Genomic DNA, 27,808 nt, shown 5'->3' with positions numbered 1-27,808 from the left:
CTCATTTTAAAGTGTGAATTACAATCAGGTATATATCTAGATCTATATCAAGATCACTTTATAACTCGTCACAGCCCCTTTAAACAAACTATGAATATATTCAATATCCTGTGCCCGAAATGTTAGGCTTCTGTCGTGCAGCAACCCCACCTCTACACAGGGCTGTAGCTCTGGTTTCTCTCACAGTGCTGTCATGCTCACCCAAATGTAAACAACTATAAATGACAGACAGCATCTTTTAGCATAGCTTGATACTTTTTAAAATTCCAATATACCACCAGCCGAGTAGAGGGCGGTATGAAAAAGACAAAGGCGGACAGACAGGCCCTCATCATCATAACACTTATTTGATGAGTGTATCTTGACATTATTACAAAAAACACAGCATCCATTCCCAAGGACTCCTTCAGTGAACTTGTAAACACAACACACACTGATAGAATAGAGTTAAAGTTGCCTGCTTACAGGGTCTGTCAGGACACTGTTGACACTCTGCTAGGGCTGGGAAGATGTGCTATTATTGCAATTCATTTCTATTACAACTTTTAGGTGCAAGGTTCCATTTCAATTGCGATTCTTAGATATCTATGATTTTAAGTTTGCTTTTTTAACACCAGACCATAGGGAAAAGTTCAGTGATTATGATAATGTCTACATATGACCATATCAGGAGCCGTATTTTCCCATAAAATGCACATCACGAGAGTCAGAGAGAAGCATTTCACCCTCTGCTGGAGAAAAGTGGTAACTTTTTCCAATCCAGTTTATAAACAAAGGCTGAAATGAAGAATTTGAATTTGTAAAAAGAACATTTTTTTTTGACAAAGAATCAAATCATTTAGATAATGTCAAACAAAAAATCCCGATTTATTTATTTATTTATTTTTTCTCTCCTACCCCTACACTCTATCAAACAAAAATATTCAGCATTGCAAGCCCCACCCCCTAAAGCTGGAACTGTGGAAAGTACAGTCCCCCAACCAGGGGTCAAAGTTTACATCAAGTCATGCAAACAGAAAAGGTTTCGACTATTTTTGTCTGTTTTGTCTTTTAAGTCCCTGCAGCAGGGGGTTGTTGGTCTCAGGTAGGACTATTTTGGGGGTCCTGGGCTGAAATGTTTGGGATCCCCTGCGCTAGGAAATCAGACATGTTAGTAAAATGAGTGAAGAAGTCATTCCCACGATGTGATATGGAAAAACAAAGATGAAGAAGATCTTTATCCTGTGCACAGAAGTTCGAGCTGAGTTACGGTACTTTGGCTGACACACATTGAGAAAAGAAAATGTGAAAGAGAAAGCCCTTCAGGAGTAAATGCTCAGCTATGCCTTGCAGGGTTCAGAGGTCATGTTGACTGGAATGAAGAAGGGTAATTTTAGTGTCTGTGTTGTACGGTTTACCTTTCATGAGTGTTTTAGGAGCTGCTGTGGGAGTGGGGACGACACAACTGGAGAACAACCGTCCAAGTAAACTACTGAGTTGGTCTGCAAAATGTGAGACTATTTCTAATTGTTGGTAATCATGATGTATTTTGTCCTCCCCTTCTAATGAGATTCCTGAAGGCAATTTTTGGTCACCACAAAAATCTTCCCCTACTTTAAATCAAAAAGAATTAGTGTTTTGTTAATAATTGATATAAGTGGAAAACATCTTTAGATACACCGGAGCATTTTAAAGCAGACCTGTAGAAGAACAGAGCATCTGAAATCAGAGGAGCAGTACCAACCTGCTGTGCTCAGTGTTATGGTGCTGATGTTGACTCCTCCTCTGCTCTCCTCCTCCACGTTGCCAGGTAACAGGGCCCCCGAGCCCACAGCGTGAGACCAAGCCGGCTCCTCCTCATCATGGGCACCCGTCAGAAATGGGGGATAATCCAGAGAGCTGTTGAGAACTGCTTTGTCCACAGGGACCCATTTCAAAGGTGTCAAAGGTTTGCCCTGGTTATTCAGGAGACCAGGTGGAGCTGACTCTTTTGATCCCTCTGATTGCGATGATGAGGAAGGAGACAGGGATGGGGCTTGGGGACTGGATGGGGAAGATGGAGACAGGAATGTGGATGTAGCAGTTACTGACACGTCCAGTGAGGTTGATGGTTTGGGGGTTTCCACTGGTGAAGAAGACGGGCCCTCAGATGAGGGTGTTGAAGCACTTTCTGTCCACGCTGTGGTCATCTCTGTGGAGTCCAGAGGATTAGCAGTGGGAGTTGTGGTTGTGGTGGTGGTGGTTGTTGACTGTCCCTTCCTGTGCCCTCTCTCTCGAGATCTTTCTCTGGATCTTTCTCTTGGTTTGCTCGTTCCAACAGGTCTGCGTGAAACTTGTATCTCCCCCTTTGCCTCTGCCCCTGTGATTTCTCCACTCCCCTCATCTTCACCTTTCCCTTTCTCTTCTCCTCTCCCCCTGTCCTCTCCTCTGCTCCTATCCTCCCCTCTGTTCTTCTTACCCCTTCCTCTCCCTCCTCGTCCACCTGCTCTAGAGGTCACCGTCTCATCTCTTCTGTCCCCTGATCGGGTCGTGGTCTCCGTCTCAACACGGACCCAGGTTTCTGCACTGGATGGAGTAATTTCGGGCACAGAGCTCGAGGCGGTGGATGCCTCTGGATTCTCCGAGCTCTTGGCGCTCACTGTAGTCATGGAGTTACCAGAGGCAGCTGAAGTTGATGCCAGACGAGTGGGAGAGTCTTCACTGGTGGGTGTAGAGTTATTGCTCGAGGGGCCACTGAACCATGAACTTCCCCAAGAAAACAAACCTGTGGAGGGCACGAAATCAAAGAAAAACAAGGTGAGTCAGGAGCACAACAATGGCAGGCTGAGAATAGTCCAAAAGACAAACTGTGGAGTAGTGAGCAAAGTTAAAATAACCTCACAAAATCACTCTCTCTGCCAAGAGAGACAAAACAAACACATCTAAGCTGTCTGAGCGATCCCTCAGCTATTTATCCTTATCACTACACCAGCATTGTCTGGTGTGTTATCAACAACAGCATGCAAACCTCTGAGGCCACTGTAAAGAAAAAGACTTATAAGAAATGTCTAATAGTAATGAACACTTTCCTCTACAGTAGGTTAAAGACTATTTCAGCAAGAGAAAACTCGACTCTCCTGAAGCAGAGCAGACATACTGAACTTCAAGGTTCTTGTTTGAGAATTCCCACTGAGTTTAGGTTTGAGCTTTTATACCATTAGTACACTATTTATATCATGATGTAGTAACCACACTGTAAACCCAGATAAGTTGAGTTTACGTAAAAAATACTTGTAAACCAGTTTAAAAAAACTAAGTAATGGAATAAGTTAATTTAACTTAACATCTTAAGTAGTTATGATTATTTTGAAAAATCATTCTACTAAATGTCTTTAATCAGATAAACCTGATGCTCATATGTTACAAATTAAAATATCAAGTATTATTATTATTATTAATATTAAAAAAATGTTGCATATCACTGTAAAACACAATAAGTTGACCTTACTCAAAACTGAAAGATGTGATATCAATATATTTGCTAAGAATTAAGTAAATGTAATAATAAAAAATTGAAGCAGATCTAAAAAGCTAAATTAAATAACATTTTAAAGTACAGCTGGGTCTCATATCCACAGCATTCCCTCCTCACTCATGGTAACAAACGCCGTCACAACAAAAATCAGCTCTTATCTCAAAGCTTTAGTCACCGTGAGTGAGGAGGGAAGGCAGTAGATATGAGACCCTGCTGTTCATTGAAATATTGGACACAGGTTTTCTGAGCCCCACAGCACTGACTGGTGGTCTGTGCTCCATGGCACGGGCTCTTGTACCTACTGATTTTTTCAGTGTGCCTCTTGGTTATGTATTTATGAATAAAATGTTCAACTGAACTATCATGCTATTTAGGCCAATTTTGAAATTAGGTGTAAAAAGATATATTTATTAATTTTTGACACAGTCAGTCCACACCACATAGAGCATGGACAGCTGATCGATGCCACAAGGAGCACAGACAGCTGGTCCATGCTGTGATGCATAGACAAACAGTCTGTATAATGTGGAGCACAGAGAATCTGTGCCACTGCTGCACTTCTAGAAGTTCAGCAGGGTCTCATATCGACTGTGTCTCCTCCTCACTCATGGTTACAAAACACAGTCACAAACTAATGATTTTAAGTTGTTCTTACTTAAACTGTAACAAAAGTTAAAAATACTCAGAAATCATCATTTTCAACTCAGACATTTGAGTAAACTGAACTTACTAACACATTTTAAGTTTTCATAGCTTAATTCAATGGAGTAATCGAACTTTGGGGTTTACAGTGCATAATTATCATTTTGGAACTCAAGCTCATGTCAACATCCATCTTCTGACTATTCAATGGCTGATTATACAGCAGTGTTTTCCTGTTCGCTCAGTAATTCTTCCTCACACCTGACAATATTAAAGCTAGTGAAGAAAGAGGCAGCGTTGGGTTAACTAGTCAGCGTTCAATTTCAATGTTGCTATATTCTTAATAATACTACTGTCTTGAAGTCCAACTCACTGCCAGTTCGCAACTTATAAACATTTTTGCATCCAACTAATGTGAACTTAATGTAGTTTCAGGTGGTGAACAGAGCTGAACTCTGTGCTCTGCAAAGACATCAGTCTGAAGGCCGTTAAACTCTAAAAGGTGGCTTTGAGGTCGAAAACCTTTTTGGATACACACACACACACACACACACACACACACACACACACACACACACACACACACACACACACACACACACACACACACACACACACACACACACACACACACACACACACACAGAGTCCATTTACACTACACACTAAATTCAACTTAAGACCACCACAGCCTCACATATCGCCACAGAATTTAATCAACAACTCTATAACACAGTTCAAAAAACCCTTTACTGAGACGCCTGCAATTCGTGAAGCACTTTAATCCACATCCAGCACATTAAGACCTGTAAACCTGCCGAAGCTCTGAGGCATCGACAGGAGAGACACAGGTGGATGATTTTGCTTTTTATTTTCAACCATCTGTCTGTCTGTCTGTTGTTTAAAAGGAAATCTGATGTTGTTAACCCCTAAAAACAAAAACTCAATACTGATCATTTACACGCCACTAAAGACAGACATCTGGAGATAAGAGTTTCCTGCATTTATAAAGTGGTTTCTAACTGTTGAAACTAAAGGTGAGGGAGACTTTGGGTTTAATGGGAGGTATTTATACAGCAATTTCCAAGAGACAGGAATGAAAGGGTCAGCTAGCAATGCAAATATTGTGAGGGATCTCAAAGAGAAAGATAAAACAGTATCACAAGCCAACAGATGCAAGCAAATAAGCAAAGAGAAATTAACTACCTTAAATTAAAATTAAAGAAGCACTGACAAGTTTGTTTTATAAGGGAATTCAACAAGACACTAGTTAAAGGCAGGGTTGGCAGTCCTGAAAAACTAGCATGAATTTGAATGTAGCATCTCGTCAGGACTCCTCCAAGCCCCTCCTCCTCCCACATTGGAGCTCCTCCAAAGCAACGCCCTAATGAAGCTCACATGAACGAGCGCCGCTGATTCGCTACTATGATTGTGAATGACTGAAAGACGGACTCAGCACACCATTTTATGTTTTGCACTACGTCAAGTCATGTCTCATTTAAAGGGAAAGGAAACACCAAAACGTTAAAACATAAAGCTAAAAAACAAATAAACTAACGTGACTTTTGTTAGCACTCAAAAAAAGTTAACTTCTACAGCGTCTGCTTTCTACTGAGCAGGTATGTGACAAATACCCATGATTAGCTTGTGCTAACATGCCAAGTCAGGTGTACAGCTCCTGAGTCTCTCCCACGAAGAAACGGGATGTTTCAGGTGGTTGCTGGGCCAGTGAATGTGTTCACGTAGTCACGGTCAGAGGCTGTGGGAGTGTGCTGCTGCTGGCACTGAGCCAAGGAGGAGGAGCCCAGTTTGAGTGTTGTGTTTAATAACAAGTAACGAAAATTCCCGCAGACTCTACCTTTAAAGTCTAAGAAATTAGGTCACAAAATTCGGCAACCATGAGGAGTTTAAGCACAGACCTACAAAGAACAATGGATGGTGTGATGCAACAAACAAACACAGAAGGGTGAATACATGCCAGGTAATCAAACACAGGTGGGACAAACACAGGGGTAATCTCACTGGGAGGGAAACACACAAGACAAGGAAGCCAGACTAGAAATGACAAACAGAAGAAAGGATACACAATAAAAAAACAAGAGTAAACACACAAGAAACACAGGAGGATGATGAGGTTGAAGATGACAAAACAACATAAAAAATGAAAACATCAGAACAAAAGGAAAAACTAAAACAAGAATAACTTTTGGTAAGAACTGCAGAATAAAATAAACTGGCGACTAGGATACAAAAGAAGAAAAATACTGAGTGAAGACAAGCAAAAAATCATAAAAAACGTCTGAAAATAGTCTGATAAGCCACGGTGGAACTTGAAATGTTTTAAAGAAACAGATCGAACCAAATACGTTGAAATGGCATTTTTACAAGTATAGCTTTTGATTACAGATAGTAATTAGAGCGATGAATATGTGTGGAAAATGATGTGATAATTCATGTCATGGGTAAATTTAATCATACTGCAACAGTACGACCTGCTGAGCTATAACCTGGCATTAAGGAGGCGCAGACAGAGACGTCGTCAGTTTTTAACTACAGGTTACCTGATCGCGCAGGTCCAACACCGTTCATCAGAGGTCATCAATAGGAGAGATGCTCTAACTTTGTGAAAATCAGCTTCCAAATGCTCAACGGCTAAGCTGCTGAGAAAGGACTTAACACTTTCATCTAAAAGACGACAAACACGCAGCCTCCTTTTCATACATTTATGCATCCCATGTGTTTAATTGTCAGCGTTAGATTCTCATTTTGTTCAGTTTAGCTTAAACTTCCATATTTAATCAAGACATTCATTGTTGTGTTGGTGTCAGTCAGGTTTGTAGCTGCTTTGGGTCGCATGTAATCTTCATCTTTAAGCATTATCCTTGATGTATCACAATCAAATCAAGCGTGTTGCATGAATATTCAGTGGGGGGCAGAGGCGGGTTACAGTTTATAAGACAAAATTAATCACATTGTACAACAGTGTGAAAGAGCTCATTGATAACAGCTGGAGCTCGTCAGTCATCACACCTGGTGCCAATCACAGCTCGTTAGTGCCTTTACACAGAGCCGACCTCAGCAGCGACAGAGGTCACAGTGTGTTCAGTTAGCCTCCAGATTTGGAGCCAGGTTCTTGTAGTTTAGGTTGAACAATCACACATCAAAGTTTAAAAGCCTCTACCCGCTTATTTCACCTCGGCTTAATCTGTTTCTGTGTTAAACTTAATTTCCAAACTCAGGTTTCCCAACACCAAAGACCAGGCCCAATTAACATATTCCAAGAACTGAACAGAGTTAAAGGCCACCGTTAAGGCTTCCTGTTGATTTATAACTCAAGTCCTGTGGGCTTGTTCCTGTTTCACACAACACATTGTGTCATATTAGCAAAATGCCAGATAATTTCACAATTTGAAGACCGTGTTCACTAAAGGGCTGTGTGCCTTTTGCACCTGGAAAACTTGTGCATAAGAGCAAAAAAAAAGAAAAAAAAAAACACCCTTTTGTTCCATGAAATGTGCTGCAGATCAAACAGTCTCTCTAATTTCACTCTGTATTTAAATGCATTTATTACACATTCATTTTAAGCAAAGGATGCCCTTTTCTATTCAAATGAGCCACATTACAAATACTATCTTATTCACTGTAACTGGCGCTATCAGTTTGGTGCAGAATTATTTACCATCCAATGAGAGCTGGTGTTAGCTGTGAGTCTTTGTAAACATTGTTACATCATCATGTTTTAGTCATCAAAACATTTCCATTTCTGGATGACAAAGAAATTTCATAAAGGTACACAGTCTGTTGTCATTGCTCTGAGTTAACTAATATAAAAATAATCAGGGGTTAAATCAGTCTGAGGATATCTGAGGCTCAACTAGAGCTGAACAATCAATCGATCTGAAACTGGCATCAAAATTTAATAGAATGCAATTACAAAAAAAAAAGTTTCATGACTTGGAGGGAATATAGTATTTTTACTCATTCTTCCTTAAAACAAGCAAAACTCAATAATATGCTGGTTTTCTGTCAAAAACACTGTGAGCTACAGAGATCCATGCAGTAGAGTGATAGTGGCTGGCAGAGCCGTAACCCTTGTTTGCTTTATTCTGTATGGTTTGTTACTCTTACTGACAACTGGAGATCAGTAAAATTTCAGTGTTCCTTTTTCTCTTTCAATTAGAAAGTGCAGGAAAGACTTGTTCAAATGTTTCCTGCAGTATCTTGTCCTGTTGGTCCTATCTTGGCAGTATCTTGTCCTGTTGGTCATACTATAAACTGACTTATAACTTGTGTATAGTGAACAATGCAGAAGATAACTCCCCCAACTCTAGGCTCAACCCCATGGACATAAAGGCTGTGCCATAACTCATGACAGAGTGATCTATTTATTTATTTATTTATTTTTTAATCTGAGGAAGTTTCCTTTTACAGCTTGTTCCAGAAAATTTTCTAGGTACTAACTGAGAAATTTGTGGCACATCTTTCATGGATTGACTCATCGCAAATGTCAACAAAATGGAAAGGACTCGTCATATACAAAGATTGAATTTAGCACCATCAGGATGAGATACAACAGAGCACAGAGCAAAGATGTAACAGCCCATCTCAGTAACAATCTGGTGCAAAACTGGAGTAAACTGCACAGAGTTGCAGAACTTTGTTGGTGTTTTTGCGCTGGAGTATTATTGAAGCAATTTGCTCTGTGAATTATACCATGAGAAAAAGCAGATAGCAGGGGCAACTGAAGGAGGGCAGTTCTTGGTGCTATTAATGGCTGCAATCAATCCTTCTTCTCAGTGAGTTTCTCCCAAAGTATGTTCATAAACATGTCTCTGTAAACCCCAGATAATAGGCTGTCCAGCTTGACAAACCAATGAGGATATATAACCGGACTCACCTGGTGATGGATCTGACCCCTCATCCGTCCTCTTCACGGCTGGCTCCTCCTCCCCGGCCTGCCCATTCGGTGTCTGAGTCCCTTCCTCTTCTTCACCTCCAGCCAGGTAGTTCCACGGCTTCCAAATGGACTTGACGATCTTGGAGATCACCTGGTACAAGAAGAGGAATGATTGATTGAAAATGATGATTTTGAAAATTGAGCAAAAATATCCTAAGGCAAACAGGAAGTTGGGACATAGAAACTTTGCAATTTTGCAAACAATCCAAAAAAAGAACAAATAAAAAATAAACTGTTAAATCACAGATTTGACTTCTTTTACATTTCAAAAAAGGAGCAGAAAGAAGTAGAGCTTACTAATTTCCACCCCTTCTCCATTATTAACTAATGAATAAGTAACTGTCTCTATAATGTTGGTGATATAAGGTTGTAAATTCAAAATTAACAACTTAATCTTGACCGACCTTCTTGTCAGCAGGTGTGGGTTCCACTGGCGGTCTGAGGAACTCCTCCGAGTCTGGTCCAGGCTCCAGCAGTTCTCCCCAGTCTAATAAGCTCTGTCCTGGGACCAGCTGCAGGGTCATAAATGATCCTGAAGGCTCTGAGGACCATGGGTCTGAGGCTGAGGAAACAAAGACAAAGAGCTGGATTATTAACAAAGATCCAGCTTTAACTAACAATTTAACAATTAACAAACAGAAATTACAAGCCCTACAAGCATCAGCGCTGTGAAGGAAGTCGTCTTCATCGAGGTCCACTAATCCAGTCCAGTTTGAAGGTGAAACGTCGCTGACAGACCCTGCAGGGACAGTTTTCTTTAATCACTGATTTGATGTGTCATTGTAAGAATAACTGTCAGGGTTTTGCCACCACAGATGTTTCAATCATGGACAAATGTAAAACCTCTGGTGGTTGTAGGCTGTTGTGTAGTTGAGTCAGGATCGCGGGTCCCTGTGGACTCAGCATCACTCTCGCCTGTGAGGTAGCTCCAGGGCTTCCACAGGGAGGTGTAGATCTGGGAGATGGAGCCTGAATCCTTCACTTTACCTGGGAAACAGACGAGAGGGAAAACATTTGCTCATAAAGCCTTTATGGGAGAATTTGCCCAGATTATCTCCAAGTTTAACAGAAAGTGTTCAACATAAGCCAGTATGGAGGACAGAAGCAGCTGAAAATTCAGTTTAACACCTCCTGTCCTCTTCTTCTTTCTCCCATTGCTTCTGTCAATCCAGCTGTTTCACACATTAACCTACCTGAGATAGACAATGTGAATGAGAATTCACTGTTGCCATAGCTACAACAGTGGCAATGACATTCATTGTCATTGTTTCTGCGGTTACAGAGCTCAAGGCTTCAACGTGTCTATTAGGAGTCAGATTGCACTTTTTATCGATGTGTTATTGTAGTCATTCAGGATCTGTCAAATTGATTTTCACCTGAATCCTTTTTCCTTTTATTAATAAAATATGATTCAGTGCACACTACAAAGGTCACTGGTTCAACTCCTAACAACAACCTTTGCTGCACACTTTAAACACACTGTACCTCTGTAGCAGTAAGCATCATATAACGCTGTGTTGTTGTCAGCAGTAGTGTTGGGTGTCACAGTGCGGACACCTGGCTGACTCCCTCCACAGTCTGCACGGGGCCAGGTCACCGGGTAGCGAACGCTTCCATCGGAAAGCCAGCCTGGGGCGCAGCTGTCCAGGCCAGCTTTCCAGGCCAGATAAAGCTGCCCGACTGTGGCCAGCTGTCCCCCGAGGGACACACAGCGGTCTGAGGCTGAGGACAAAGACAGCCGGCCTGGGACAGAGGAGTGAAACACCTCACCTGAGGGACAGGGAAATGAGACAGGAATCTGTTAATAAGCACCTCTCAGGGAGACAAAAGACCATCAACCATCTCTAAATGTTCTCAGATTTCCATTCATGTTAGTGCATCAAACCATCCATGATGTGTAAACTGAGAGTCAGAAGCTAAAATGTTGTGATGATGCTAAACCCTATCAATCAGCAATGAAAAAGATGACCTTTAGGGTCACGTGTCAAGTTCAATCAGAATATCTCACAATACATCAGGTACCACTGGGTAACAGATACTAACAATGTTCCACTCATTCGTTAAAAATAATATAAAATTTGTTTCTTTAATACCAATATAGGCAAGGAAAAATCCTCCAACACTCACACAGCCATAGACTTATATATGTATAGAGGTTAGTTTGACTACCAGATGACAGCTTTAATGTTGTCTTTTAAAATCTCATTGGCATCTATGCACAAACAGGTGTTAAAGTAAAATACTCTTCTCAAAGTCTAGCCCCCATTTAACTTTTGGTAAACAGCAGCTTTCTGTTAAAAGAGGTGGATAAAGATAAAAAACATCTTAGAATTCAAACCATTTTGATGTGTTTAGTTTAAATAGGGATGGGCATTGATAAGATTTTACTGATAGCGATGCCCTTATCAATTTTGCTTATCGATCAATTCTTAATAGATTCCTTTATCAATTCCTTCTGGAAATTTTCTCTGTACAAAAGTAGCTTTATAGGTTTCCTGGGTCAACAACATTAAATCGAGTTTGTAAATGAATAAATATGTAATTGGTCACTGGATCTGGATATCTCTGGGCGTAAATACACAGAAAAAAATAAAATTGTTCATCATGTGACATTGATGTACTGTTTTGCAATAAGTTATTGACTCATGTAGGCCATCTGGTGTCTCGAAGTGGTTATAGCATTATTTTAAGTTGTTTGGAACCATATTTGTAAAGCTAGCAATGAGTCTGCACGTAACTCTTTAATTTACCTTAGAATTTCAACATTCTGGGGTTCTTAGTATTGTTTAAAATGCCTGTGATACGTCTCTAAGATGAAAGTTGAAATCCTGAAGCCAAAGTTATATCTATGTATGCTAACTGCTAGCATATCAATGCAATTTTCTATAAATGTTAACATCAAGCTAGCACTATTTTGTTTATATCATTTTTGGTAAACAGGAAGAATTCTACCACGTTGAATGTATTGAATAGTAATCTCTTGTGAGAAAGTAATGTACATTTCTTTCTATGTCCAGTTCTTTATTTATACTTTAAGGTGATAATCCTGAATTAGAGTTTTCTTGGGAAATGTCATTTAACTGCTTAGCGAAGACAGCTGTAGCAGACAAGTCGAAGTAAGGTCCTTAAATTACATAGAGAATGAAGAAATCCCTGAACTTGTCCAATTGTTTCATTTATGTAGGATGAATGTAAACATAAGTGATATTTATTCAGTAAACCCAATTCAGTGGATAGAGAACATAGTATGTCTATGAGTAAAGTAAATGTGGCATTCTCTCATTTTCTATCTAACAGCATGATTAGCAGGAAAGTGGCAAAATGCTAAAACAACTAACAGTAGCTAAAGGCCAAAGAAAGTAATGTGTTATCTCTAACTGTATTGTGTGGTCCCATTGGATTTGTAATGGAGTTTCTTTTTAAACCTTTTCAACTGAAAAACTTTAAAACGATATCAGTTCAACTTCTTTATAACATTTATTTGATCTCTACCCTGGAACAAAGCAGTGAGGCATAACAGCAGTAAGCTTTGCACTGAGTGTGATATCAGGGGAAAATAACCCCCACATGAATGTGGTCCATTGGATGATGATGATGATGATGTTGAAGATGTGAATGTCTCCCAAAATGACAGAGGCTCAGTGTTTCTAATCAAAGCCAGCACTGCGGTGCTCAAAATGTTGTGTTGGAAGGTTTCAGGCTCCTGTCTCTGTGGATCATCACACAGTTGATGCAGGAGGTTTTTTATTCTTTTGAACTGTTTATTTTTACTGTTACAAAAATAATTTAAAGGAATATAAACTTAAACCGTTCTTTAATGTTTAGGCAAAATATGAGTCAGACATGAGAGAGAAAGTTGAAAGCTGTGTGTGTGTGTGTGTGTGTGTGTGTGTGTGTGTGTGTGTGTGTGTGTGTGTGTGTGTATGTACCATCTAGTTCTTTTGCAAAACAATATACATCAAACAGCTCTTTTGGGTCCCTCTTCCCATAATTCCTCACTCCGGCAGAGTACTCCGTGTGTCCATAGCAACCAAGCTCTGGCTTCTGGACAGAATATCTGTGGATGCAAACATGTGTGAGACATAATTTAGAAACATTATGCTTTTTTTTTTTTACCATAAATACTCATAAAAATGCTATTTGTTGCACCTCTGAGTTAGTTATTCAGCCTTCCTCATGTTTCATGTCTTGTGTTTCCAGTGACCCTTGACTCTTGCTGCATCTTCTATGTTTCGAGTCAGCGATTGTTTCAATGTCTCCCTCCACATCTTCAGTGTATTTAATCTCTATGTACCTCCCTCCTATCCCTTTAAACTCAGTTTTTTATGTGAGCCTGATATACACCGTTTCCTTGTGCTTGACCAGTTTCTTGTTTTGAGACTCTTTGCTCTTACTGGACCTCCTGTGTACTGACCTTTCTTTCCTGATTTAACAACATCAACTCTCAGTTTTGTGTAGGTACATTCCTGTGGTTCAGCGTGTTGTGGTGATTAGCTGTATGATTTATATCACAGCTCACAGATCAACCGTTTTCTTGTATTTAGACTTTAAATGTCAGTTAAAAATAATGACTTATTTGTATTCATTTTAAAGGGCAGCAGATAAGAATAAATTAGAATACAGTCAACAGCATAAAAGAAGTAGAAGATCATGAGTAGATACGGTGAGGAAACAGAGGAGCTGATTATTCACTCAGGCAGAAGATTATACGAGGGGGGTAAACAGACAGTTTACACAGCACAGGTTAATAGAAAAATATGCTAATAAGAAAAAAAAAAAACTATAAGCCTGGAATAAAAACTGAAAGGTGTTGAAGGTAGCAGTCTCAGCCATTCTTCTAGTAAAATTTGCTCATGCTGGGACATGGTTAAGAAGGCTGGTGCCAGAGTCATGCTGTAAGGTCGTGATGAACCTCTGCCAGAAGCCAGCTGGCTTGGCCTAGCATGAAAACAGGGATTACAGTCTGGCTTTGCATCATCTCAAGAATTTACCTAAAAGTGCCCCAAAGCTAAGCAGTGCGTAATGAATTATTTGCTTTATTCAAACAAGAAAACAGAAGTACAAAAATATAAGATCTTAACTTTTTTTTTTTTTTGCTAAGCTAAGCAAGGCTATGGTGAAAGATAACAGTGTTATACTGACGATAAAGACTTGGGTGTTTTATTAATATTCCAAAATGACAACTATTTCATGCTGCTATGTGCAAAGTTGTAGTGACAGCCTTTAGCAAATACAAATATATCTGCATGTCTCAACCAAGGTTATAATAGTTAACTGAAACAACACTAAAAACGAAAAATAAGATTTAAAACACATTGCAGTTAACTCAAACTAATAAAAACTAAAAAAGAAAACAAAAACGATAAATAAACTAAAACTGTATCTTGTGTTCACAAAACTAAGTGAAACTAACCAAAATTATAGACAAAATGTCCTTAGTTATAGTTTCTGACAATAATAGACTGTAATAGTTTAATTTCATGTGAGTCTGACTTTAATTTTATTTGAGTCCAAGTTTCTAATTATTTAAGCTCATATTTTATTGTATTATTTAATTTATGTTTATATTATTTTTATTTAATTTATGTTAACATATTTTTTACTTAATTTATGTTTATATTTTTTATATTAAGTTTATATAATTTTCTTGTGTTTAAGGCAGCAGCCAACAGTTCAGTATCAGCATTGACTAAGCAGTGAGCACTATGTTGGACTTGAAAAAAACAGTGTTACAAAATATTTACTCTGACCTTTTTGAATCCTGCACCTGGTTAATAAGGTATGAAAAAACTAAAACTAAACTAAAACTAAGCCTTGTTGCAAAAATCAAAACTAAATAAAAATTAGAATGCCCGCTCTAAAACTATTTAAAAATAAACTATAATGACAAATTCAAAACTATTATAACCTTGGTCTTAGCAAAAAGACAGAGAAGATCCACATCAGTGTAGGCTAATTATGTCAATAAACTGCAGCTTAACCATTAGAAGTTAACACGTTTTTAGCACATTGCTCAAAAAAGGAGCCTCTCGTGCCCTGGTTTCTTGAGTCATGCACCCTGTGAGTGAAGGCCATTGTCCCCCAGCAGACTTTGTCCCTGTGTCATGTGTGATCCACTGTCCCATCCTCCTTAAATTAAGGCATAAAAGCCCCCCCCCCCAAAAAAAAAAAAAAAAAAATGCTGTCTCCTCAGCACCTAGCAAGCAACAGCAGGAGAGTGTGACAAGCAAAAGAAAGCCATTGAGCATCTCCTCACCGGACTGTCTGATCATCCAACCAGCCGGCCGCACAGCTGGCAAAGCCGTCATAGTACGCTGCCCACAGCTGGGCAGGCGTGGCAATCTGAGCGGAGCTCTCCTGACAGGCCTTCTGTGCGTCAGTAAATGAGAGGGCGTAGCGAGAGCTGAGAGCCTGGTAGTGGAACACCACACCTACAGAGGAGAGGCGTTTCACGTTTACTTCACGGATCCATCAAAACAAACAAATTAAAAATCAATCAATCAGCAGGATGGGATCAATAAACATGTGAGAGATCAAACTCACACTTTGTGAGCTTCAGCTGAGATTTTACTGACGAGCTCGCAGAATAATAATAATCCGTATTCAGTCCAAAGACTTTAATTACAAGAATTACACAATTACTCAAGTGGAAAACGAGATAACAAAACAACACAACACAAAGAGCAACAGGCTGCATTAATTAAGTCACTCATTAAGATACTGATGCGCTGCTGAATCAATGGTATTAATGTGTAATTAATTAAAAAGGGGCGGGCTCTGCCCCGTCTTAAAGGCTGCTGTTATCTGTCTCACATTAACACAAAGATATCTCTCCTTCTACAGCTGCTCAGTGTGTCAGCTGCATCTCTGCTTATTTTAAACTTCCTCTCCGCAAGCATCTGCCGAACTTACCAGAGACCACCAGGGGCACCGTGTCTCTCTCATAGTCGTTGCCCATGACAACCTGACAGTGGTAAGTGCCTGAGTCGTTGGTACGGAGACCAGAGATCTCCATGGAAGCATTCAGAGGGTTGGCAGTGTATCCTGGCAGCATTACCCGGCCGCTGAAAGCCTTATTCACCTTGATTACATCACCTTTGGCAAAAAGAAGAAGAATCTTTCATTAAACGAGTTGAGAGTTTAGATTTCTGAACTGACCTCAGATAAATTACCTTTGAGCTTCTCATGAACAAACCAAAGACAGAGAGATTCTGGTGTTTTTGAAAAATTTCATGTTTTTTTGGTGCCATTGTTTGAATCTGGGATGAGCTGAAACAATGATCATGCTTTAAGAATAACAGAAGAGGTAAAAACATGCACAACTATCTTTAATTAATGCATTGACCCAACCTAACATCACTGATTATTATTGGCATCCCATTGGTATGTTTTTCTGTTGTTTTTGCCTTGTTTGTTTGTTTTGCTGGTTGTCTGTCTCTGTCCTCTCTCTGTCTGTGTCCTGCTTCTTCGACCAAGCCAGTCGCGGCTGCACAGCCAGATGGCTGCCCACCATTCACTGCTTCTTCCTGAGGTTTCTATTTCCTCTGAGACAGTTTCTCCTTGTTGTTGCCAATTGCTTGCTCATGGTGGGCTAATGCTGGTAGATTGAGTTACATACTGCCACAAGAGGCCATCGCCTCATAATACGTAAAATCATAAACTCATTAAGAACGGTATCGAGGAGCAAAGTTGATGCCCAAGCTGTCCCTTGAGTGTCCACTTGAAGCTGGTTTCAGAAGTACTGAAAACCATAAACACACCTGTTCTCAAAACCATACCTTCACAGCAAAAACAAACATGTTTACAGCCTGATTTAGCGTTGAGAGCCTCTGTCCACGTATGAAACAAACTGATTTTATCTGGATGTAGCTTCCCTGAACTCTGTGACACCACCACATTTATTTTTTCTTCAGAACAGGATTGAAAGGAGCTGAGTGAGGAGGTCAGATTATTTGCAAATCTGTGATTCCATCACACAAGATTTGTGTCTTTGGGTACAGTTTGGTGTTCATGCGTGAATCAAGCACATGGAGCAAAAGAAGAAAAAAAATCAATTTCAACAGAAGCTGAGATTGCTGCTTTCAGTCAGCTTTTATTCTCTTTTTTTGACTGGTGCAGTTTGCAGTGATGAACTGAGTACGAACATACATCGATGAATCCTCACTGCACACGGTCTAAACCTAATGCTGTAAGTTGTCTTTGGTGCTCAGCAGGTTATCCTGATGTTTTGCTGTCTCTGTTTTCAGCTGCATCTAAAAAACAAAGCTAACGTTGCAGGTACCAAAACATTACAATGAAATATACTGAGACATTGAAGTAGCTCAGGAAGATGAAATCAATCCACACAAAGCCTTCACTTTGCTGAAATCTTTTCACTCTGGGAGCTTTGGAGTATTCAGGTTGTACAATAAAAAGCTCCAGATAGAAAAATTATCTCGTTTTAATTCGGGAAGCTGCTTTTGTCAGCTTATTGAGCTCTTTGTTACTATTTTACTTCTTCGATCTTCAGATTAATTCATTTAATAGAAGAGAAGAACAGCAGAGTTAGGTGATAACCATGTGTGAATGACTTTTTTTCACGCTCACATAGTTGTTTGATCCAAGTGTGACAAGAAATACTGTTTAGTTTATCTTAAAATGTTCTCATTCATATGGGTCATTTTAATCTCCACCTGACCAGATGAGCGTCTCTTTGTTTTACCTTCAGCAGACAGGACAATCTGCTCCACAGCAGCGCCCTGTTCGCCTGCTGCGGGTGGCCTTGTACGAGTCCACAGGAGGTGGGGGGGCTGGCTGGAGGAGTCAGGCTGGAGGGTGAACACACAAGGGAGGACGGCTTTGCCTGCCAGTGATTGTTGTACTGTTGGATGGGTGATCCTACGCATGTTCACTATGGAGGAGGCTGCGCCTACAGAGGACGAGAGAGACAATGGTGCATAATTAGATGATGCAATTAGGACATTTTGCTAACAGGCAGAAACAATGGTGTAGGGAATAAACACTTTTTGCAGCAAATGAGTGTGGGTTCAATCAGGGTAAATCTGGTAAACGCGACAGTCATGTGTCTTCTACATCATCACTCAGTACAGTGGGCAGCAGAGGTCGTGGTGTTGACACTGCACTATAATGCATTCTGTCGATAATTACATCCAAGGTGTATGAGGGAGCCATTAAAGTAAGAAAATAACATAATAGAGTTTGTCCACTTAACACAAATGTCATTGACCTCGAGGATGCTCACAAACCAGACCAATGTAGAGGAACTTGTGGTGTTTTCACTGGGGATGCAGGATACATCGGTATCAATATCGGTATCTTTTTTTGGTCATTTTTTTAACATATCTGTATCGCCCGATGTGTAAAAGTGGGCTGATATTACTCATTAGCAGCTGGCCATTTTCAGAGCACCTTGAACGATCTTTCAAGACTTAAATAATGTTGTTTCCTATGACTATGTGAACGCTAAAACTACCTAAGAAGAGTGGACTCTCATGTTTTATGTCAAAACATACAAAACATACTTTTTTGATTGCATTCATTATGGGCGCTCCATCCTTTGATCCTCTCCATGGTCATCTTTTCCAACGATCATGCCGCTCTTTCTCTCTAAACTACCTCAACACATCATTTCAGATTGTTTTTGTTTTTGATTTTTAACCAATATTGATATCAGTAAACATCAGTTATCAGCCATAACAGGGATATTAATATCGAATATTGGTATCAGACAAAATTTTCATATCAGTGCATCCCTAGTTTTCACCATGTTCAGTGTTATAGCTGTAGTCGTGTTTACCTAACTCAGGGTATATGCTGAAATCCTGAGGTTAAATTCAATACCTTGTTAAGACTTTTTTAAAAACCTTTCAAAAAGTCTTAAGACCTTATCGCGTCTGTAACCTGCCATCAGCAACCAATCTTTGACAGTTGTAGTTTGCATATAAACATAAATCAGGTAAGCTGAGAAGGAATAAAGTTTGAAAGAATAAATTAAACTAAAGGCAGGTTAATTGACATTCCCATTCCCACGAAAAGTAACAGCAGTTATTTAAGCCAACTTGCAGAAAAAAAACAAGAATTTATTTTATCAGTGTCAAAATTTAGGACATGTGCTTGAGATTGTGTGATTTGCTTTCTATCAGCGCTACATACAGACAGCTACTAAACTACTGTACGAACTGAGTTTGTTGTCACATTAGCCTATGGATATGTTGGGCTGCTAGAGCTACATAAAGCCCGAGCCTCACAAAAATTACATCTTTGCTTGTTGTCAGGTTTCAAACAACTGCGCTACGTAACTGTATCGATAAATACCTTATCTCGTCGCGTTGTATCCAGTAAAAAGGTGATTTGAACAAAGAAAATTTGTTCCAAAACAACTGAGATCAGGGGAAGCTTTCTTTAAATCATAGGAATCTAAGACCTCCCAGGTCCTCAAAAGTGTGAGAAATTTTCTCAGGCGGCTTGAGAAACTCTTATGACCTAGAGAGAAATATTGTGAGATGCTAAAGTTTTTTAAGATCCTCACGCTGGTCTGTGAACATGTGATGAGCAGAATGAACGTCCAATCCCCAGGTGTGGTTATTTTTGAAGGTTCAGACCCTGAAAACATTTTCGAACCAGATGGACTGTTTCTGTGGCGGATATATGGAACTGTCCGTTTGGCGTGTCAGGTTAGTTTGTAACAGTCGCAAGGAGGAAAATAAATATTCATGGATACTTTTGGAGTCAAAGCTTGAATACCAATAAAACTTAATACCTCATAATATTACATTTAAGACTTTTCAATACTTTTTAAGGGCCTTAATTTTCCAACAACTGATTTATCAAATTTTAATACTTTTTAAGACCCTGCGGACACCCTGCTAACTGTATGTTTGATTATCTGTTAAAGTCACAAATTAACAAGATTCCACTCATTTTTGCAAATTCTTTATTTTCACACATTGAACCACTTCATCAATCCCTGCGACTTCCTGCTCACTTGTGCAATCATTTTTGCTGCAAGATGTAAGATGAGACCTGCAAATCACGGCTAATACAATTGCATTAGTGTGATGAATCCAGTGACTGAAGCAGACGGTAACTCGCACCGTAAACATAAAACCACTGAGGTACAGAACCAGTGAGCAGAAGAGCTAGCACTTACTTCTTTCCTTTTTTTTCAGTGTATGATAGATGGTTTAACTCCACTGCACAACAGGAGATCATCATAGGTGTATACGTAGATGAGTTTACTATTTGCGGAAAAGAGCATTTGTTTAGCTCATCTATTACCCCTGGCAGAGGTGAGCAGACGTTGAGACAACACATGTAAAAGGTCAATCATAATGTTAAGTTTGAAGAGTAGGATATATAAAGTAAAGACTGTACTCTAAATGTATTTGAGGGTTTTTGTTCGGCTTTCACAGCATTTTTTCCAAGTAGAATCAAAGCATGAGGATCTCAAGGATGTCCTTGCAGTTTCACACAATGTAGCTCAAAGGCTTCAGTTTACTTTATTAAATCTGAACGGATGGTTTTCATTTTACTATGTTGTTTTCTCTATTGGCCCAAAATGACCCGACGTGCCTCAAGCTAATTGATTTAAATGAATTTCATTCAATGTACAGGTGGTGTCAATTTGAGGGTTCCTGGCTCTGCAGATAGATGTCAGCTATTCACTCTGTCTGGTTGCCATGACATACAGGTTCAATGTAACCATGACAACAGAATCACCTGTATAGACATTATCCGCTATCCAACGGATCCCTCCCATCTGTGGCTCTATCCCCTGTGCATCTCTGTGCACCAAGCGAGGTTATTTATTCTATTAGAATGGAAGTTTGATTTTTCCCTCAATCTCAAGACTTTTTTTCCTTCTGGACGGTTAATTTCCAAAAAATATTTGCATGGTTTGATGAAAACTCCAGCTTCTGAGATGTGACTGAAATGTTGAAATCTCCACAAACAGTGAATGAAAGGACCTCTGGCTACTTTCATTTTTATTTCTCTTCACTCTGAAACAAGAAACACAAAGACAAAAGGTTTCAAAACCTACCTACCCTACACTCATTAATAATTCATGGTTAGTTCATGAGCTATTTCTGCTCACAAAATCAAGGACTGTCAACACAGCTACAAAAAGGCAGAAGACATCTTTATAAAGCTTTAATAAGCTTAAGACAATTTTGTTGAGGGCTTTGTGCATTTGTGTCCTGGCCCTCCCATTTCAAATCCCCATTGTCTGTCAATTTCCAAAGACTACATGAGAGTAACAAGAGCTTAAAAAATAAAACAACAGGAAAAAAGGAATTATATTATATTATATTATATTATATTATATTATATTATATTATATTATATTATATTATATTATATTATATTATATTATATTATATTATATTATATTATATTATATTATATTATATTATATTATATTATAATTTGGAATAATGTACATGTTGGACTTGAATCGGAAAGAAATTCCCATCTGCATTTAGATTGGCCGGCTTTCACAGTCTGAGCCCCCTGAGAGGATCTCTCGTTGCTGAAGAACGCCCCCGCTGCCTTCCCCCCAAAAATCAGATGTAATCACAGAATCACAACCACCAGAAAATGGAGAAAGAGGCAGAGTGAGGAGGAGAGAAAGAGAGAAGGAAAACCAGAGGTGGAGAAGGGGGAAAAAGAGGGAAACTAAGAAACTGAGAGAGGGGAATGAGAGAAGAGTTTGTCATTAGATGACAAGTGTACCTTGTAGCATGGCGGTGACAGATGGGACAAAAGAAAAACAGTCTAAAAAGAGGAAGAGGAAGCTGGGAGTGACATGAAAGGACACTCTCTATCATTAACAGATGCCATCTCTTATTCCTGTCAGTCCTCCTCCGCAGTCCAATGAGCTGTTTGGATTACAGACACTCTGCAAGAACGGCTTCAAGGCACATATCATGTCCTTAAACCGAATCTGCAAACCCGATTTGATCGTTTCATGCCACCATTAGTCCATCCATAAAATGCTTTTCTGTCATTGCTGCTAACAGACACATGACAAGGGCATGCTAAAAAGTATCATCACCGCAACCAGTGATTAAAGTGGGTATTTTTGACTGTCTCAAAAGCTTTCCTTTAACTTATTCAGATGTGAAATGATTGCATGTTGCTGGAGGCAGCAGCTGGTAGGGTAAATGTTCCTGAGAATGGATTACTTCACTGCCGTTGTACAAAAAGAAACCAAATCCACCTCCCGGCTCCAGTAAAGCTCTCTAAGATTATCTTAAAGGTAAGTGCCAGGAGTACTTTCTACCTGGGGTCTCCATTAGTCACCTGTGGAATAAATGTAGATACTCAATGGCACCTTTTCAGTTCAATCAAAATGCTCACCAAAATGGGAAAAAAGTTTATTCTTCCTTTTTTTTTAAAACACTTGAGTTAACTTTGATAAAATTACCTCTCTGAGGTCAAAACCCCATGTTCTCACTGCCCTTTCTCTCTGTTTACTGTTTCCTCACAGATGTTTTAAAGATGTCTTTTATATAACCGTGGTCACTGAAAAAAAGAAATGTTTTTTGGCACAGGGGACTTTTTAACCTTGACTCTGTCAGAGGTTGCTGGGTTAAGTTATAATTTAGATGGACGCTAAACCATCAGCAGGCCTTGGGGCCACATTCATGAACCGCCTCACTCAGAAAGCTCAGGGAGCAGTAGCAGCAGTTTTACGGTCAGACTGAGCGTATTTCTTTAAGAACAAATATGAACATCTTCACATTTACAAGACGGCACCTTTTAGAGTCTCCTGTCAAACTTGTTTACTCCAGGTCTCCTGGCATTTCATTGTCCTGAACCAAACGAGCTCAATTTAAAAGACTTTTAGGGGACGATTTACCAAGAATGGGTTGTGGCCACTTATTTCACAGAGAATTGTGCATCATTTGCACCCACTGTCTTCCCTATCTAACCGCTTAAGTCACAAAGCAGAGTGCTCTAATGATATTCAAGTGCAAAAATGCAGCTTTGTGTAGTTTTGCACCCAGCTGTGAATACTCATCCTGAAGATGAGCTGGGTAATTTCAGGGTAATATTAAAGCACTTTATGTACCGTACTAGTTATATTTTTTAGGTCAGTGGTTTTTAAAGTGGGGGCCTGGGCCCCCAGAAGGACCACTGAGGGAGCACAAGGGGGGCCTCAGAAAATTGGAGGGAAGGGAAAAAAATATATCTTGTGATTATTATTAATATTATATAATTTAAAATTAGATATAATTTTATTTATTTTTGAAAATACTATTCGTCCTGAACATACAACACGTAAGGTGCCATAATCATCAGGTTCACAGTTTTCTGATTGTATCTAACCGCACCTCATGTGACAGCTGCAACTTCGGCGTGATGAGGTCATGATCTGTGTCGACCTGGCAGTTTGTGTCAATTATTAAGCTATCTAAAAACTGAACTCCACACTGAGGCTCTTGCCCTGTCTTACTACTGGCTACATGTGAGAAAGGAGTAACCCACCTTGGCTGACAGAGCCCTGAAATGTCATCTCCTTTTTGCAACAACCTGATTGTGTGAGTCTGTCTTTTATTTGTTAATAATTTCCTGTTCTTGACAAATGTCATAATTATTGAAAAGTGAATAAAAGTTAGAAAATACATCCTTAAAGTTGACATTTCTTTATGTATTCTGAAGTATGTTGGTTTCCAGAGGGGGTCCCCGGCCAGGAGCAAATGCTGTTTGGGGGGCCTGGCACAGTAAAGTTTGGGAACCCCTGTTTTAGGTCATCCAGAGGTGGACCTGATGTTCTGATAACTGAAAAGTTTGAGTGTAAATACCCTTATGAAACTTTTTACTATAATATGTGGAGCTATTAGTGCTAGTGTTGGTGAACAAGGTTTTATTAGCAATGAGGCTCATATAGAAAAATGGCCTTTCTTGCTCCAGATGAATGCCTTATTGTTCATTTAAATGTATGCAAACAACATTGACACACAAAGATGCAATCTGCTGAACTGCAGTTCCTGTAGTGTCCACTTCGGACTGGAGGAAACCCTGTTAGAGGCCACTATAATCGAATGCTCATGTTTGTAGTTGAAATAAACATGTTTGCAGCCTGGTTACCTCCACCAAGGAGGTTATGTTTTCAGGAGAGTTTGTTTCTTTGTCTGTGAGCAACATTACTCAAAAAGAAACAAATGGCTCTTGATGAAATTTCCAGGAAATGTTCAAAATGGAATAAGGAAGAAATGATTAAATTTTGAAGGTGATCCAGGACTTTTTTAAAGGATTCTTTATCATTGTGAGATAGGGCTGTTTTCACCATATGTGTACATAACTCCACAATAAATAGTCAGATTGCTTTGCAAAACAATACAAGACAAGGTCACCATCATTTCTGACAGATGTAAAAGTATGATCCAGATCCTGGAAATATTCTGGAAACTAAGATCTGAAATATGAAATATGTACTGGGTCATCATCATTTTCAACACTGTCAGGAAACAAATTATTGTACAAACCTGCAACTAACACCAAATTGTACCAGACAGTCTGCTGAAAGGGAGTATAACATTAAAGTAGGACTAAAGTGTTGCTTGACAATCACAATATGCTTGGTGGAGGTTTGTGCTCTCTGAGTGCCTTTCTTGTTCAAAGTACTTTTGGTTTGAGAACCTCATTTATTTCATGCCAACAAACTGTAATTGTAACAATTTTTTAAATCTGATTTGTTCCTTTTAATTTGAAAAAGAGTTACGTAAAGGTTTGAATCACAGTTTGTGTGTTTGAGTTGACTGATGTGGGCAATGTCAGATCTGCCTCAGCAACACCTCTTAAATTTCCAAAATGGTAAAAAATTCAGGTTTGATCTTCGCTCGATCTTTGGTCTTCAAAACGCCTCTTCAGGAATAAGTGGCTGATGTCACCGAGAACACATCCATGTTTGAAACACTCTGCGGTTTGCTGACACAGACACATCGTCGCCTTGTTAAATCAGGGAAAGGGAAAAAATTTGACTGTATATTGACAAGATATTTTCTATGTATCTGCCACAGTTGTGCTGCCAGGTTGAAGATGTTTAACTCCTACACATTGAGCAGTCACTCCACTTATTCCTGTTGGCAGACAGAATAAACTGCCAATAACATGGCAGTATAGAGAAATGAAGTGTTCAGTACTAAACCAAGTAAACCTTTCTATAAGGATGTCTGAGTTCTGTAAAAGAGTAAAGTTGTGGTTTTTTTCACTGCTTTAGGGCAAATGTAAGCTACTTTTTCTGCAATATATGTACAATGTGATCTTATAAGTGTTTAACTGTGAAGTAAAGGCAGAAGCATCTATAATTTTGTCATACTACTTAATGGACAAATTTCTTTGTTTGTCTTTTGATCCTGATGCTTCAAACATGGGCATATACATGACTGAATGTGAAGTAAGAAACTGTTTGTTGCCAAAGTTAAATGACTCGTAAGGACGTGTTCTGATTTTGGGACGAGATTATCATTTTCTCCTCTTAATAATAATTCATACCAACATCATGCATACTGATTGCAGAAAACGTAATTAAGAAGATGAACTCATCTTTACAGGCTGCATGTGGCACCTCAAACCCGCGATACTATCCCCGCGGGACCTGCAGCCTGGAGATGTTTTGTCTTTTTGTACCATAATTGTGAATTTTATGCGTGGTTGTAATGGAACAGATGGTGGGCTAAACTTGTTTAAATGGCTTTGGAGGTTTTCCAGCTCAATCCCACCGTGCATGTCTGCAAACATCCTCAGCATGTCAGCTCTCATTTGCAACACAGAAATTAGCACAGACCTGTCCTGTGGATTTATGTGTGTTGAAAAATTAATGTGGGAACTGATGTTTTTTTTTCTCTGTTCTAGTCCAGCTAGCCTTTCTCTTCCTGCATGCATTTCTTTTTGCTGAACTCACTTGTGTGCTCAAATTATTCATTTCTTTTTCTAGTCAGGAACTGCAGGCTGGAGCCTGACGGCCTTGGAGGAGTAGCAGTTTAAGGAAACAAAATACTGGAGGTGTAAAGCAGAGAACTTACCCAAGCCTAAGTAGAGCAGCAGCATGAGGGCGAGGAGGATCTGCCGCTCAGCTGCATACAGACCAAGCGCCATCCTGGACCTGCAGAGAGAGAGAGAAAGAAGAGACAGAGGAGGATGGTGAGGCTGGATCATGACAAAAACAGATTCAGTTAAAAAAAATACAGGGGCACGGGTTAAATGTTGAGTTAATGTATCAGATTTACTTTTAAATGCTTAAACACATTTTAGCTTTTAAGTTTTGTTAATATTTGTATTTCTGTTTAAAATCATTTAACACTGTTAACCCGGGTAAGTTGAGTTTACTTGAAAAATGTTTGTAAACCAGTGACCTTAAGAAAACTAAGCAATGAAATAAGTTAATTTTACTCAACATCTCAAGTAGTTATGATTATCATGTAAAATCATTCTACTGAATGTCTTTAATCAAATAAACCTGATTCTTATTTGTTACAAATTAAAATATTAAGTAATGTTAAAATAAAATGTTGCATATCACTGTAAAACACAACAAGTTGACCTTAATCAAAACTGAAAGATGTGATATCAATAAATTTGCCTTATGAATCAAGTAAATGTAATAATAAAGAATTGAAGCAGATCTGAAAAACTAAATTAAATAACATTTTAAAGAACAGCTGGGTCTCATATCCACAGTGTTTCCTCCTCACTCATGGTTACAAACGCCGTCACAACAAAAATAAGCTCTAATTTCATAACTTTAGTAACCGTGAGTGAGGAGAGAAGGCAGTAGATATGAGACCCTGCTGTTCATTGAAATATTGTTCTTCAGGGGGAACAGGTTGTTTGAGCCCCACTGCACTGACTGGTGGTCTGGGCTCCATGGCACAGGGTCTTGTTCCTACTGACTTTTGCAGTGTGCGCCTAATGGTTAGTATATAAATAAATGAAATTTCCGACTGGACTATCATGCTATTTTGGCCCATTTTTAAATCAAGTGTAAAAAGATATATTTATTTATTTTTGACACAGTCAGTCCACACCACATAGAGCACAGACAGCTGGTCCATGCTGTGATGCACAGACAATTAGTCCGTGTCATGTGGGGCACAGAGAACCTGTGCCACTGCTGCTTGTCTCGTAGTTAAGTAGGGTCTCATATCGACTGCGTCCCCTCCTCACTCACAGTTACAAAACACAGTCACAAACTAATGATTTTAAGTTATTCTTACTTAAACAGTAACAAAAGTTAAATCTACTCAGAAATCATCATTTTCAACTCTGAAAACTCAGACATTTGAGTAAATTGAACTTACTCACAAATGTTAAGTTTTCAAAGCTTAATCCAATGGAATAATTTGAACTTTGGGGTTTACAGTGTAGTCAACAGGAAACATGAGCCATGGGTCAATACGCAAAGCTACCAGAAACCATGCAAATGGACAGGACATTTAGCTCTGTTCAATCCCAGATGTTATCTGACTGATGCTGTTAGACATAATGAAGATTACAGCTTTAAAGCGATTTTTAGAATAATATGAAGCATACTTAAAAAGCCTATCATTTTTCTTAGTCCTGTTGTCTTTGTCTGTGGTCACAGAATCTGTTATTTCTCCAGACACAAGCAACATCATTCAATGTAGTTGGCCTGGAAGTGCTGCACAATGCTACAGTTTGGGTGTGGAGCCTGAACTCACCCCAAAAGGAGCAAAAATGGCCTCCCCAAA

The 27,808-nt window shown here is 39.3% G+C and overlaps 1 protein-coding gene across 1 annotated transcript in view; it reads right to left on the bottom strand.

Moving 5' to 3' along the window:
- LOC141804176 (neurocan core protein-like) overlaps positions 1-27,808 on the bottom strand; it is a 68,424-nt gene that overhangs the window by 26,887 nt on the left and 13,729 nt on the right. The window contains exons 2-12 of the mRNA XM_074688497.1: positions 26,123-26,202; positions 17,794-18,000; positions 16,005-16,187; positions 15,349-15,523; positions 13,022-13,149; positions 10,578-10,862; positions 9,936-10,079; positions 9,748-9,831; positions 9,497-9,654; positions 9,033-9,183; positions 1,724-2,743 (exon numbers count right to left, since the gene is read on the bottom strand). Coding sequence (XP_074544598.1) covers positions 1,724-2,743; positions 9,033-9,183; positions 9,497-9,654; positions 9,748-9,831; positions 9,936-10,079; positions 10,578-10,862; positions 13,022-13,149; positions 15,349-15,523; positions 16,005-16,187; positions 17,794-18,000; positions 26,123-26,195 — 2,608 coding nt within the window. The 5' untranslated portion in view covers positions 26,196-26,202. The remainder of the gene's footprint in view (positions 1-1,723; positions 2,744-9,032; positions 9,184-9,496; positions 9,655-9,747; positions 9,832-9,935; positions 10,080-10,577; positions 10,863-13,021; positions 13,150-15,348; positions 15,524-16,004; positions 16,188-17,793; positions 18,001-26,122; positions 26,203-27,808) is intronic.

Source organism: Halichoeres trimaculatus, unplaced genomic scaffold, assembly GCF_033239565.1.
Source record: "Halichoeres trimaculatus isolate MK-OKI-2021-1 unplaced genomic scaffold, fHalTri1.1 fHalTri1_scaffold_15, whole genome shotgun sequence".
In the NCBI taxonomy this organism is placed as follows: domain Eukaryota; kingdom Metazoa; phylum Chordata; class Actinopteri; order Labriformes; family Labridae; genus Halichoeres; species Halichoeres trimaculatus.
The sequence above is the reverse complement of the archived record's forward strand: the minus strand, read 5'-3'. Positions and strand labels throughout refer to the sequence as shown.